The 15691-nt window shown below is 37.8% G+C and overlaps 1 protein-coding gene across 1 annotated transcript; it reads right to left on the bottom strand.

The window, feature by feature from the left end:
- Positions 1-733: 733 nt before the first annotated feature.
- On the bottom strand, positions 734-15498 carry LOC139128639 (E3 UFM1-protein ligase 1-like). The gene is made up of 17 exons (XM_070694380.1): positions 15342-15498; positions 14768-14913; positions 13720-13748; positions 12741-12838; positions 12096-12210; positions 11410-11540; positions 11113-11171; positions 9966-10112; positions 9198-9373; positions 8613-8783; positions 7616-7868; positions 7067-7181; positions 5008-5174; positions 3876-4003; positions 3066-3146; positions 1974-2059; positions 734-1172 (listed from the first exon to the last, which is right to left on the bottom strand). Exons 1-17 carry the CDS (start codon positions 15419-15421, stop codon positions 788-790), a joined length of 2367 nt encoding a protein of 788 aa, XP_070550481.1. The 5' UTR covers positions 15422-15498; the 3' UTR covers positions 734-787.
- Positions 15499-15691: the final 193 nt, after the last annotated feature.

Here is a 15691-nt window from a genome sequence, read left to right as displayed (position 1 = left end):
TTTACAAAAATTTTAGCAGTAAGGTTACACCCTCATCCAGCCTACCTAATGTCACAGCGCCATCTACGGTCACAATTACAAGGTGCAAAAAGAGCGTCTATCAATACAAGTATAATTTGCGGTAATGCAACAATGTCAAGTCTCCCCAAGACCCAACTTAAGCTATCCCATTTAAACTAAATGAAAGACTATCCCATTTACACTAAATGAAAGACTACTGGCTAAATAGTAGACACACCACTTCAACAAAGATCTAAGCTTTGTCAGGACAGTTGGCTTCAGACTCTCAAACCTTTACAATATATTCAGCCTACAACTGGTTGAGGTCATTTTGACGCTAATGGAATGAATAAAGTTTTTACCAGCTTCTCTTTGTGAAAATCAAATTTATCCCCATAGAGTTAACATAGGGATGGGATGGTGGCCATTTTGAATTTCAAATGTAGTTTGGGTAATTTGTGTCTCCAGTACCAAAGTCTGCACCATGACCCCTGGTTTTCTTTCTTGATATTGAAAGTGAATGCTTAAACTTTCAAACGTTTCATTTGAGCGCACACACCATACCAAATGTCTATTGATATTTAATATCCATTATCCATTTGAGTGCACACACCATACCAAATGACTATGCATATTTAATATCCACTACAGCACACAAGCATCAAAATAGGATGAAGACAGTATTCATTGCTGACATAAAGAATTTATTTTCTTCAACATATATATTCATATTTTAAAGTCATGATCATGATACAGATTTCACATTTCTACCACTTGGTGGCGATCTTCAAGTCTCCGCTGTCGTGGCAGACTTCTTTGCAAGTGCAATTTCCTTCACTGTTGGTAGCATGTCATTAAGCTGATGAATGGCATCCTCATCTCGATTATCCTCACTTTCGTCTTTTTCTTCGTTTTCATCCTGTCTCTCTCTGCCTGTGCCGAGTCTTTTCTGGACGAGGCTTTGGAACTTCTGCAGTTTCTCAAGCTGCTCGGGTGGTAAATAATCGGCCAGGAAAGCGATGAGCTGAGGGACACACCTTCCAGGGGCGTGGATCATGCAGTGAGTGTGCGTCTGGAAGAGCAGCACCGTCGCTAGGTGTAACGCCATGGCTGGCTCATTCTCATTGCGGAGCTGGTCCATCAAGGCTTGCCTGTGGTTGAACACCAATTGCCTAGAGATACGATGAGAAAGCAGAAGAAAAACATCCATAAATGGACATGTAATAATAATGGACATGTTGCAAGGATAAACACTGGTTCCTTGTTCTGTGAGCAATTTCACAGAACCAAAAGCAAAAGGAGTCACTAGAGTATGAACAATGTGTGATTATTAGAATTGAAAATGTACATTAACATTATATATTATTGCCTGAATACATGGGTTTATGTGCCCAAGAGCAGGTGACAACTTACCCAACGCCAGGAGGGCACATAAACCAATGTATTCAGGTAATAATATTTTTATTACATGCCTCTTCACAGATAACACTATATGACATTTAGTTACATGCAGGGCATTCTCAAACGATTTTACCATTATCTACCAGCATCAAAGAGATTTTAAACGAAAATCAAAATAGCATGGATATTTTACATCTAGCGTTAAGCGTCTACCTGATGTTCAAAACATCAAAGAGTTTCACCGGAATGGGTAACCATGGAAACCAGTCAGTACATCATTCAACGGGCCTGCTAACTCCCTGGATGTTCCTATTCAAATCAATGCACTGATGTGCACTCACATTGAGGCATGTAATAAAATGTAAGCTCTACTCTTGTTTATGACTCCAAAGTCAGACTGTCTGCAGGATCCCTAACAACCCTGTGCTTGATGGACTATCTCCTGCCCTCCTCTATTTTCCTCTATTTTGGTTCAGCTTTGTTATGCAAAATATGGTCATGTTGTCAGTCGGTAGTGATGAGATTAATATTTGATGACCTTGTGTCAAGGTCTGCTGTCACCATCAACTCACCTTTCTTTTTTCTTGTCCGTCTTTTTCAGCATTACGTCACAGAGTGAGGCTGCATCTTCAAACTCTTCACTGAAATCATCAAATGTCTGTAAGGCAATGAAAAAACATGAATTTTGTAGCCGTTCTTTTGAACACAAGGGGATGAGAAAATTTTGTTTTAATTCTCAAACTGAAGGCAGTGTGAGAAAAATGAGTGGTTGGGATTGAAATTCACAGAAAATTATTTACAGCGTTTGAATATATTTCATACACTACACAAGACACTATGTCATCACCAGTAGAAACTCCAGTGTTTATTCCTCTAATGGTACTGCCTCATGCTTGATTTCTGAAATAAATTCATTTATAGAAAGTTTACTAAAGTAATGAGCATTGTTTGAGAATGAAAATCAACCGATAATGAATAATGATGAACGGAGAAGATTTACTGACATAAAATCTTGCGTTATCTACATTTTACAAAACTTATGGCTGAAATTACTGACAGAAGAAAGAATACGCCTTTTAAATGAATGAACTTGCTGGTATTGTCTTTGCAGATCTCATCTATTGATAAGGGGTGTTTCTTTTTCTCAGGCTCATGAGAAAACGAAATACCCTTCTACGATTACTTATAGACCAAAATATTGATAATATGTGATATCATCAGAGTAGGGAATGTCCCTATACCACAGTTGAAGATTTTTGTAGGAGCATTTAAAGTGTTAGTATCTACTCCTGGTACATGCAGGAAACTATGTCATTGCTTTCTTGTCCATCCTACAGGAAAGTTGATAGAACGTATGTTTTCCCGACTATCTTTAACCCTTTCACCACCATGGTTTGGCCCAAAACCATTGTTATCATTTGTGATTTAGACCTGTTTACAGTGAATTGGGGATGAACAGAGAAAAACATACTCCAAGGCTCTAAGACTTGCCAAACAAGCAATAGTTGATGAAAACTTTGCTGACGGAGCAGTGACATTAACCCTCTTATGTTGGAATATAAATCACTATGAGGCTTTGGCAATATGCATAAATACGTTTTACTCTTTTGCTTTTTTCACTTTCTGAAAGAAATCTAGCAATTTAGAGAGCACGACAGACTTACCTTGCCAGCAAGGGACGCATGCAGTTTACTCATTTTGTTACTGATTCTGTCTGGGAATTTGGTCAGAAGCTTTGCCCGGATCTGTATAGAGTAAATTAGATATTAACAATGTAAAGGGTGCTCAATGGAATATATCTCTGAGGCACTGACTTTCACAGATATGATCTGTTCACTAAATGAAACAATGGCTGCAATGAACTGCAGACATTTGTGAGAGATCAGATGTCGGTGCACACTGCTAGCTTGCTAGCATAGCTTGGTGACAACTGAAAATGGTTGGTCATCACACATTAAAGGGCAAGTAGCTGCAACTTTGATGATTTTCTTTGCACAGTTTTTGTTTTGTATGTAAATTGGATGTTCTTTTTCTACTCCCCAGAGCATATTGAGATACACAGTATTCAGCTTGTCAACTCAGCCTATGCATCATGTGTAGACTGCTATGCTATTGTTGACAGGGGAGTTCTTGTCTTCAAATGTAAATGATAACAGTGGATGTGGTGTTGACAAATTCAGTGTTTCAATATGCTTTGGAAAGTAAAACATAAGCTCGCAATTGGCATACAAAATAAAAATAATGAAAAGATCATCAAACATTACAACCACTGGCTGTTTATTGTGCACATGAAACTCACATATTTCAAGTCTTTTTTGACAGTATGAAGAAAATATAGAGGCGAGAGGGTTTGATAGCGATTTCAAACTGTCCGTTGTTTAGTGTAACAATATAAGAAGCATTTTTATTTTAAAAATTACGGTAATTTGCTGATATCAGCCAGGTTGGGGTTCAATTTATTGATCCTGACTCACCTCTGGTGTAATGGTTGTTTCCCTAACAGTCACCATGTTTTCCCTAGCGATGGTTTCAAAGAGTAAATTAGATATGTCTGAGCACAGAGTCTTCAGTAGATATCTTGACAACTGTATCTGCAGCTCCTCTGTAAAACATAGGATATCAAAATGCAACAATGCTTATACTGACTTCCACAATGCACAAAAAATAAACAACTGAGCAATGATTCCACCTTTTTTAATTTTTCAAAATCAGGACTTTGTCAGTTGCAGCATCTTGAATGCCACAAAAGTATTTTCAAATTTCACACTATCAGGCACAGCATAAAACATGTAGGATGGTTCTATGACCTCTATAAACCCCAATCTTCTGGCAATTTTTGCTTTTGTGATGTAGAATTCAAAATTTACATTTTGCTGCATGAGAGAAGCAAACTTTTGATTGAAAGAAACTCACAGTGGCAGTTTTGTGTAACACTGTATAATTGCGTACGTGTAGTCACTTATTGTGGAGCAAGCAACACTGATAGAGTTTGAAGTTTGACAACAACATTATGTACAAATGTGGGAATGGGTATGAGTTCAGAAAATAGGCGCTCTCTGGCTGAACAAGTTTCAGCTGTATCATTGGTTGAAATGAGTGTGTACTTCGCTGTGATCTATGTGCATAGGATGTGTGATGAATGACAAATCATGGCAAATTTGTTACTGAACAAGATGTACTTTTAGACTGTATCTGTAGCAAGTGGCAAATGTGCCGCCTAAAACTGGCATTTTATTTTCACAAATTACTGATCTGCAGAGTATCATCTTTTGCTTACAATGGTAAGACAGGTAAAAAGCATCTGATTTCAGGATTAGCCTGTTTTGCCCTGTTAACTCATTACATAAAAGCAAAAGTATTTGTACGTTTCCAAATTATTATAATGATTTTAATTTCAACTAAGGAAATATTATTGTTCTTATAAAGCAAGATGTGTTTGGTTGTCATTAAACTTGTTACAAACTGGAGTGTCAAAATGACATAAAGTACTTTGTGGCTAGCAATGTACTATTGAACAGAAATTTGAACATTCATGAATGTTTTGGTCATGGTATGAAATCTGTGTATGGAAGAAAATAAAATGGAGACTATGGTGTTACAACTCACCACCAACTACTCTGATTCCCTTTTCAAACAATTTGATATTTATCCAAAGTCCGTTGACCTTGTCTTGTAGCTCCGAGTGTGTTTTCCTTCGGTCACCGCTAGCGCCCTCACCTGTGGCTTCGAGAAATACTGACCTGGCTATATCTTGATATGCTTTGGTGAGAGGCCTGTGAGAATATGAACACAAGGTGTGTTGTAAGTTGTATAATTGAACTGCTGTAACCAAGTTGGCTTTTGCAGCTTGCATAGAGAATATCATTGTCGTCTATAGATAAAACTTGCTGTATTATGCATCTCACTAAAGAATTCACAATGCGTAGAATTACTTTACAAGGATTGGAATTTGAAAATTGTTAACTCATGAGTTCAGCTGTGTAATGTCACTTCCTAAACTAGTCTTTCAAGGAAGCTAAGATGTAAATTACTGTCTCTCATACTGTGTACCGTTAAAGTTATTTTATAAGACGCGTCTTTTATTATGACGTTGCAAATTTTGAACTCGAATTATTTCTCCAGAGAAGGGGTGCGACTTATAATATGTACTTTTGTGTTTTTTAAAGAGGTATACTCCTTCGTCAACCAGTATGTTGAGAATAGGTTTCTTTGTGAAACAAAAAACAACAAAATAACACAAACACAAACAGACATGGCATTACAAGATTGGATTGAATGTGGTATTAAAAGACAGTCAAATGACTACGCCAGAATAAAAGAAATATTTCCATGTTTCTACGTATCAGAGAGAACAGTATTGCAATCCAGTCAAACCTATCTCTAACTTCAGAGAAAAATTGACATGATCTTCAGGGTTTGCTCTGGCTACTCAAGTTGATTAGCCTTTTTGGCTAATACAGTGTGAACACAAGTAGCCAGATTTTTCTTTTGAGAGGTGAGGTCAAGGGTCACACACATTCATCTCGAAGGTCAAAGGTGATATCATTAAACACTCAAGAGTAATGATAACCAAATATTTCAGAAGTCTGCCACTTTCTCATCATCATATGTATAATCCTCAGTACTGCTTTAATAGTTCAATAAAAAGAATGCTTCGATTCAAAACTCATGCATGACTATTGAACACCACTTGAACTTTCAAACGTCAACCAAAGAAATTGTGAAGTACAAAAAAATACAGAAAAGAGTAACATCCTCAAGATCTTCATGAACGTGGCATGGCATGCCATGATCACACTGATACACGTCCATGCATGGCCAAAAGACAGCAAAACTCAGTAACAATTTCCGAGCTAAGTAAAGAGTGTTTTACAAAGCTGTTTCAAATCAAACTGGTTTGCACAATCCCTCGATATAAAAGTGACATTTTGGTGACATTTCAGCTTGAATCATACCTTGAAATAAAATATAAACATGAAACAAAGACATGTATGCTGCCGTTCACGTTCAAGAGCATGGTGTGAACCCGTGAACTGGCATGTGCATTGGCTGCACGTAAAAGCAACTCTACTTTCCAAGATCAAACAGTCCGTGTCTTGTGAAAACAACAGCATAGCAGTGAAAATTGTAATGGTCACCGGTAAAAGCTCTTCACAGATGAAAGGATGATCGCTAAAAAAACGACTGAAATTGCATGTTTAGACTATGACAACCTCCCGGGAAAACAGGACAGCGTGAACCTGAACAATGGCGGACGTCACCAGAGTGGGACTATTCTATTTAGGTAACAGGGACATTTCGGAGGGGCACAAGTACATGTATTGGGTATACGTGCCATTTTCCTCACGATACTATCACGGGAACTTCGATGTCCCATTAGTTTCTTTGATCTGAAAAGTAATTTTACCAACTTGTACGACCCATTATACTCTGAAAACAGTTGCGGGCTTATACTTAGATGAGTAAGGTAGTACTATGGCGAAAGACTTCCCAAGAAGTAAAACAAAACACCGCAATGCAACAGAACATCGTAGAACAAAGTGACCGAACGTACAAATTTTGAGTCGCCAGTCTGGCGATTGTTCTGACCGTCTGAGTCGCCAATGAGTGAATCAATTCGCCATTTTGCCGTCTGGCGAGCGGTAGTGCGAACACTGGATCTTACCTGTGGATTTCAGATGCTATTTCTGATATAAATTCCTCGCTGCAGTCATTCAGGTTCTTGCTAAGTACTTGTTCTATCTCCTCCACAGACATGAACTTGATCTCTTGTGTTTGCCCTTGAATGCTAGAAAACAAAACCAATGGTTCTACTCCGGAATAAAAAGGACGCGATGCGTACGCCGTTCTACGTACTCAGTACGCCCAAATAATCACGTGATGCCGGTACAAACAAACCCACATGTGTACTGAACGCGTATGGAAATACACGTACGTCTGTGCGCGTTAGCGCACATGGCTTTGTTTGTACCGTGGTCGATTCGAATTCCGGGTTTGGCCTATTGGCAGGATTCTCTTCATTGATAAATTCAGCAAACAGGGGCAAGGAAGACTGCATTTCACTCTTGTTTTCAAACTTTTTGGCTGTTAAAATACATTTGTGTGTTCACTGCGTGCACACTAAAAAACTACAACATAAACTTGAGTCATAGTTGATAAGACAACCCACACTGTACGCTCACCACAAAATCCCTATTTGAAGAAAAACACAAACTCCTCTTACCTGGAGCTGATGTTTCAGTATCTTCCTCATCTTCCTCCCCTCCTCCTCGTCCCTTTGATTTCTTCATCTTCTTGGTTTTCACCTCCCTGGCATTTCCTCCCCCTCCGGAATGTGTGCTGCCACTGCCTGCCCCTGCACGCTTCCTTCTCTCCTCTCGTTTGTCTTTCTTGCCATCTCCAGCATTCGCTGTCGCTGATGTAATGTCTTTTTCTTGCAGGAAAGCTGACGTGGCATTTTTTGAATCCTGTATTTTGTTTTTTGAGGGAGGGACAAAAATAGAATTGATAAAGTAAGGCGGGATAAACAAGTCTTACCTGAAAATTTAAATGTTATTTTTCGCTGTCTAAAGTCATGGCAAACTGCTTACTCCCTTGACTTGGTGTTGCTCATTCATCTCTGTTGGAAAACTTGGCTTTCTGGTTTAAAATCTGCATGATGTCTATGAGGCTTAGCACTGGAAATTTACAACATCTCAGAGTCTGGGATTATCAAGACAAGCCTGTTGGCTTGGATTTTGCAATTATGGTTTATAAACTTGCTGGATACAATTACTAGCAACAAGGTACACACCTTGAAAATTTTGTTAGCTAGAGACTCAAGAGTGAAGTCAACTGATATTAATGTTACATATTATATCCATGGAACAGGGCTGATTCAGGGATAGTTCAAGAAATTCTTCGACTGACTCAAACTTTAGATGTTTCTAAAAAGTTCAGGGGCACAGTGACTAGCAATATGCATTCACAAAGGATAATATATTCCCCAGCATCTTCAAACTTTTTAGGATCTCTTGTTATGCTTTGAATCTTCTGTTTGGATAACAAAAATGGAAACATGATCCATAATGTGACAAAAATAGGGTGTGCAAAGTTTTTATATGTTTGAACCACCCCTATTTATCTCTGACTGATTTTGTCTAAATATACCTTTAGAAAGTAGAAATAAAATACATAGAGCAGAGGATGAATGGAACATTGGGTCTACTTACTGATTCAGCCTTTAACCTCATCAAGCTTTCAAACGGTTTATGACAGTTGTTGATGAACTTCTGGCTGGCTACGATGCTATCACAGAATATCCTCGCCCCTGTCTTCTCTTTGATGATATGCTGTAAGAGCTGATTTGCATCGCTTTCTGTAAATGGCGATGGAAGTAATGGCTGCGAGAGGCAGAGAAGATAAACAGTAGGTGAGTAAATGAATTGTGTTTCATATTATATTACTGTGTGACATCTTTAAATGGGAAAGGATTCAGAGCTGTCTTACTCTTGGTCTTGTAAGATGTAATTACTGACCTTGCTGATTGTCTAACACCTGCAATCCTGAATACATGACAGCAAACCCACGAATGCGTATGGGTATATTGCTTTGCTCACCATGCTGTTCCCAACATGGCCGTTGGGGGCGCTGTGCAACATAAAACAACATTGCTGATATTACCACAGACCCTGGAGCAAGATGTTATTACATTTACCAAGATCACTTCAGTATGTTTAGGTCCAGGATACAGGTTTGGTATACTGGGAGAATGATGTTGAATGGTATATACAGAGTAAGGTTTGACTATAACTTACTGTAATATCTAGCCATGAATTACTGGACAAGGCCTCATCTAAGCTGGCTTCTACATTGTCTCGGATTGCCTTACCAACACACACACTCTGTAGGAATACCAGCTTTTCTGACTTGTATTTCCTTTTCACATATGACTTGCCATCTGTGATACCAAGCCTTGCTAGTGTGTCATACTCTGAAATCAAATAGGAGTGGAAAACAAATAATTGGCCAAAAATTTCACAAAAATCCTTGAGATTTTATCTTTCTTTTCACAATTGTTAAGTCTCCCTCCATTCACAACACATTTATGTGCACATTGCATTAAATGTCTAGTAGAAATAAATTAAGATGATACAACTTTTCTGAGTTTGGAGGGATAAACACTATCCTTGATCCTGTGTGTAAACTTGGTTGATGTTAGGTCATTCAAGGTCATGACTGTGACATATATTGCAGTGACACGCGTATCACTATCATGTCAAGTCTGTACAAAATCTCTATACTTAACATATGTCACAGCTGAACAGGTCATTGAAAATCATATTAATGTCTGTTTTCTGGGATCACTGAAAAGTAAAGTGTGTTAAAATGTGTTATACAGGATATGTAGCCATTTTCTATTTTTTGTTAACCAACCTGGCCTAAGTGAAATCTACCTGGTACGAACCCGTCAGTATAACCATCATAGATGTTGGCATTATTTTCAACAAAGAAACATTAGGAAATCAAAACAAATCTGTAACTTCATGTAATATTAATTAATTGTTGAAGGCCACTGAACTCACCCAGATATCCATTTTGTTTGTAGAATGAATCCACCCAATCGTTCTGTGTCTTTGCATAGATATCAGGGACATACGATGACTTGTCTTGTCTTCCTCCCACAATGCTACCTTTTAGCCTACCTTGGTTGACTAGATCTTCAACTACAGCTGGCAAACAAAATTAAGGAAAGAAATGAAGTCTCTCCATGCAGGTTATAAGAGTGCCTCCTTCATACAATTGCAGAAAGCTTTCCGATCTTAGTTTCCTATATAAATGCATTCATCCTGGGGTAAATTGTTCCTTTTTGACTCAAATCCCGCTGAACTTTCAACGTGTTCTATGGGTAAACCTTCCATTTTGGGTAACACTCCATTAAGCATTTATAGTAATATATCAAAATTTAGTTTGAGTATTCAGATTTTAAACAGATACAGTCTTTTTAAAACTAGTATGATGAATTATTTTTATTCATGATTTGTATGTTCTTCGTCGTTGTTTTTTTGGTTGTTTGTCAACTGTATGTTTGTGTGTAATTGTATGTATTATCTATGTTCAGTGGAGCCTGTAATTGGGAATTTACTCCTGATGGTCATCTGAATAGATAAATAAATAAATAATTAAAGAAAATGAAGAGTGTTTTGCAACATGCACATGTGCCAAAAATGAAAAATCTGATTGGATAAGTTCATGAAGGACCTAGACTACAGTATGTACAGTAAATGACTTGAAAACCGTGTCAGAGATTATATACTGGCCACAATTACAGATACTACCGGTAGGTTCACAATCAGGTCTACAGCCACACCTGGGTCAGGTGCAAGACTGTGATAAGATAGGAAAATATTCCGTCTGTGTTCACACTGTATTTGAATCTCTTTTCTCTAAGCCAACTGTTTGGGCTTCAAAGGGCAAAGGACTTACATAAATGTTAACACCCACAATTTGGACCCAGCTGCAAATTTGTGTTGACCCTGAACTGACCCAACATAAATAAGGCCAGCTCCGGGCCGACACGGTACATCCATGTTGGTTTTTTGAAACCAGGGCCTACTCAGACTTGAGATTATCTCTGTAGTGTGAATCACGTCTATGTGTGAATGAAGCACGAATGACTACACTGTCACATCACAATATTATTAGCACATGTCATGTGAAATTTTCACTTACTGTAAAACAACTTCTCTTGAAATTTGTACTGGTTGAGAATGTTGATCACTTGTGTCGGTCTAGAAAGAAGAAAATAGTCATGTGAAAGTGCATCTCATGTGAATTACTTTTCACTGCCTTTTACATATTGGTATTTCTGTCAGCCTTTTCCAACCTATTTCCCATAGTACATAAGTCAAGCAATACTATTTAGTGGTCACAGTACCAGATACTAGGTGAACCTATGGATAGAAGATGAACCAAAATCTTCTATGAAAGGTTGAATCTGATTTGAAAAATGCAGGATAGAATTTTTACCTTGTAATTGCACTGAATACTCCACGGATCTGGGCAGTGTGTCTGGCTACAAATGCCTCTGTGAAGATGACACCCCTGTCATACTGGTCCATCTGACCCTGTATAATAGTGCCTAGTCTGTCCTCTATCACCTGGTGAACCATGATAATGAAAATAGCAAAAAGGATGGGCACTCAGATGTATGAACGTTACAGGAATAAAAATATTGACAAGATTACAGACTATTTGTTCCTGTACTTGGGTAACTTGGAGTAGAAATCTTCTTCTCCAGAACAGATCAGTATGGCCAAACCTACTTTGGTGATGACACTGACAGTATTAAAGCAAACAACATTCAAATATGGTAGGCTGCAATTGTAATATGGAAACTTTTAAATAGTTTGAACAAGACTAACAAAGTTTTACATGTGATGCAATGAATACATGTATGCTGATGTCAAAATACAAGCTTTAAAATTCAAGCTCTAATTATACATGGTTCAGAATTTTGTTTTATAAGACATCTAAGAATTCAGTATTAGCAAAAATCAGGATGTTGAATATTAAACTGGTTTAAATAGAGTATTATAGGCACAATTCAATTTAACATACACCAAAAGAAAAGTGGTAGGTAACAGGAAGAACAAAGAGTGGCTTTCTTGTAGATGTAGAGGAAACTTGAATCTCATAATCATGATTTGACATACCTCTGTAATGAAATCACCAGGCAGGCCATACTGTTTGGTAAGTTCACCAATAGTAACTTGACCTGACTCTTGTAAGGCGTCATTGATCTCATCAGCCAATTTGTCAAGGTAGTCACTGTCAAATACAAAAACAAAATCACCTTCTAAGCTACATGTATTCATCTCTCTCTCTCTCTCTCTCTCTCTCTCTCTCTCTCTCTCTCTCTCTCTCTCTCTCTCTCTTTCTCTCTCTCTCTCTCTCTCTCTCTCACACACACACACACACACACACACACACACACACACACACACACACACACACTCACACACACACACACACACACACACACACAAACACCACACATATTGCATATTTTTGTAGTATGTTTCACCACTGGCACTTAACCCCAAAAAATCCAAACGGTTAAAATAATGCAAGCAGCGATTCAGAATCAGTGAGGATAGAATAGGGGCCATTGCGTTGTTGTTCTGTGATGACATGAACAACACAAATGAGGCTTATGTCTTGGCTGATCAATGACCCAATAACTTGTCCATTTATGTTGTTGAGTATTTTACATTGGAGTGTTTCAGCATTTCTCTGGCACATTCAATGGTATTGGTAACATCGGACTATACTCATAAATAAAAGGAGTGTAACCTTACGTGTCAATGAGCTGACCAAGGATCAATGTGAGACTCTTATCAGCCTTGACAATATCATTAGCTTTAGTTTCCACATGACTGAAATCAACGTTGAGAATCTGGCAATGGAACCAAACCAGGAACATACATTATTAACTACACATCCTAAAGTCCACAATATTGTACTGGCTCATAGTGTGACTGAACCAATATGTATTTGCTCATGTTCTGGTGGTTTAAAGTTGCGAAGTATACCGGTTTTACTTATGTCATCTGTTAGAAACAGCATCTCTATACAACAGATGTGGCTTTTTCTTTTTAACCATCACTCCATGATGAAAACAGACGTGCATGCGTGTACATGTACATTTAATATATGGGATGTCATAAGGCCTCTCTTTCCACATTGTACAAATACATCAGAATAAGCATGGCATATCACGTGCACTGGTTACCGGCAGTCAATGACACCCTGTGAACCGAGTGATTTTTACAGGTAGTCTGTGCGAATAAAAATATGTGGGTGTTCCAATCATAAATGCACTAAGTCAGTAAGCAGCGTGAAAGACACCATGTTCACTTCACATACTGAATACCGCACAAGTTTTTCTTGCCAACATGTACAATGAATGCTGCGATTATGTGCAAATTCTGATATCATGGATGTGCAAGGTTATAGACACCTTAAAAATAAAAATAATTCAAAATTTGCAACACCACTAAGCGTTTATCTTTCATAATTAAGAATACAAATCACGGGCCATGGTGTAATTTTTTGGCCAGGAGAGGCAAGCTCACTGAGATTTACATGTGTGAAATGCAACCATTCTTTCAAGAAGTGAATGACACAAACTCTATTCGTACAAACTGTAGACCAGTAAATGGCAAATATAAGACCAAGAGAGTTTGTTATACTTTAGATTATTAGGAATTTTTTCGGTAACCGTGCTTAATCCTTATGTATGTAGGTCAGATGTATGACATGAAGTTTTAAACTTACCTCTTGCAGATCTACAAGGTTGATCCTTCCTGTATCATGACAAAAAACATAAAAAAATCCATAATTCCATCATGTACATGAGTGCATGTCTTTACGCATGCATATGTTATGAACAAGTCTATTGCAGAATGTGTATCAATGATCTCGGTGAATGTCCGGAGATTATTTCACAGGAAATGGTGATATTTTATCATATTATCTCACAAAGATTTGAAAAATAATCATATTTGACAGATATGCAAGGAATATCAAGTAGTAAACTACATGTATTATGGTCAGTTTGCCCTTTACGTCAATTGGATGAGCCTCTGAATCAAGCATACTGTCTCTGACACAAGAACATTTACCCACAGTCCCTCTATCACGTGATTTTCCACATTGCATGTATAAGAAGCTGACTAATAGGAGTTTCAATATTCCTGCTTTGATTAAAGGGATATAGTCGTCGGAACTGCGCTCAAAGGTCGTATGGGACCCATGGCAACAATGTTATCCAAGGCACGATGGTGATTGATGACACTTAAAACATGTCTGTCATAATCTATCATAGTATAATTTAAATGTTGCAGCTATGATGATGGGTGCATCTTGATATCGTGCACAAAATACATTGTTTGTAAACAAGAATCTTGCACAGGCGCAGTTCCGACGACTATATCCCTTTAAAGACAAGTCTTAATACACTACACTGGTTACAAAAGCAGTTCCTCTAAAATCTTCTACTGTAACTCTATATCCAGATATTGATCAAGCTTGGCCCAAATAAATGAAAGTGTTGTACCCCATTTCATGCTATATTGGCTGCTCACCAAATTACAGAGAGATCTACAATGAACCAAAGATCCTGAATCACACTGCGTGCTTCATGATTCAAATCATATCAAAGGTAAAAAAACAAGCAGATCTATTTATGTAATCTAGTTCATCAAGGTATGTTAAAATATTCACTACACACATGTTGAGTGAAATGAAAGTGTTTTGATAATTTACTACTGTATTACCGTATCACCATGGAGTTACACACTATGACTAAAGTGTTGTATCTCACCTCCATGAACGATAAGTTCATCTCGAATTTCTCTTGTCAGCTGTGCATGAGTCAAGTATTCTTTGCCATCATTGGTATGGATTACATCCAGTAATTTGTCTTCTACAAGTTTGTTGACAATTTCAATACAATTACGTTCTGACAAACTGCATTGAGAACAATATTCAAAGTATTAGACACCAAGGGGATAATTATCCTAATAGAATTTAGAAACTTAGTTTCTTATCAGAAGTTAAGCCTACTGACAGGCCATGTGCAATTTTCATTACTAAAACCACATAGTACCAAAAAATTCAAAGCAATCGTTCCTGACAACAATCTAAGGCTACATAACAGAACGTCGGATCGTAGCATATTCTCATCGCATAAAGTACACTTTTACAAACTACCCGGTGCCGGTCAACATAACGCCTGTGATCCTACAGGCTGGACATGACAGCTACACTGCACTGCAGAGATGGGAGTCTGAGACAGATGGTTTGCAAACAATCTAATAAGAATCATTGAGAGGACAAATAGGGCATTTTTTCAAATTAATAGTCATAGGTAGTCACTAAAACCTTGCTTTACTAACCTCTGAGCAGTACTGCTGAGCAACGCTCTTTGAAAATCCGCCGCTAGTCGCCTTACTTCTTCCCAGTCTGCGCTCGACATGTTGACAGCACTATGCAATGAAATCTCGTTTAGTCTCGTGTGCTGCGAGGTCAACAAGTTTTCATTAATTTCGAAATTTTGTAAAGTACATCATTTAGTGAAGGTATTCCATATTTCAGAAATATATTTTAGTCTAAGATACCCATAAAACAATCAGAAAGTGTTCGACAAAGGAAAGAAAATGTCTTTCTCGTATACACATATAACGATGCTAAAGTTAGACTCGGTTTCTGATTCGGTTTTGGATTCGAGTGATTGAAAGAAATTTTA

Source organism: Ptychodera flava, unplaced genomic scaffold (assembly GCF_041260155.1).
Source record: "Ptychodera flava strain L36383 unplaced genomic scaffold, AS_Pfla_20210202 Scaffold_62__1_contigs__length_770838_pilon, whole genome shotgun sequence".
Classification (NCBI taxonomy): Eukaryota; Metazoa; Hemichordata; class Enteropneusta; family Ptychoderidae; genus Ptychodera; species Ptychodera flava.
Note: the sequence above shows the minus strand (reverse complement) of the source record. Positions and strands in the feature narration are given on the sequence as shown.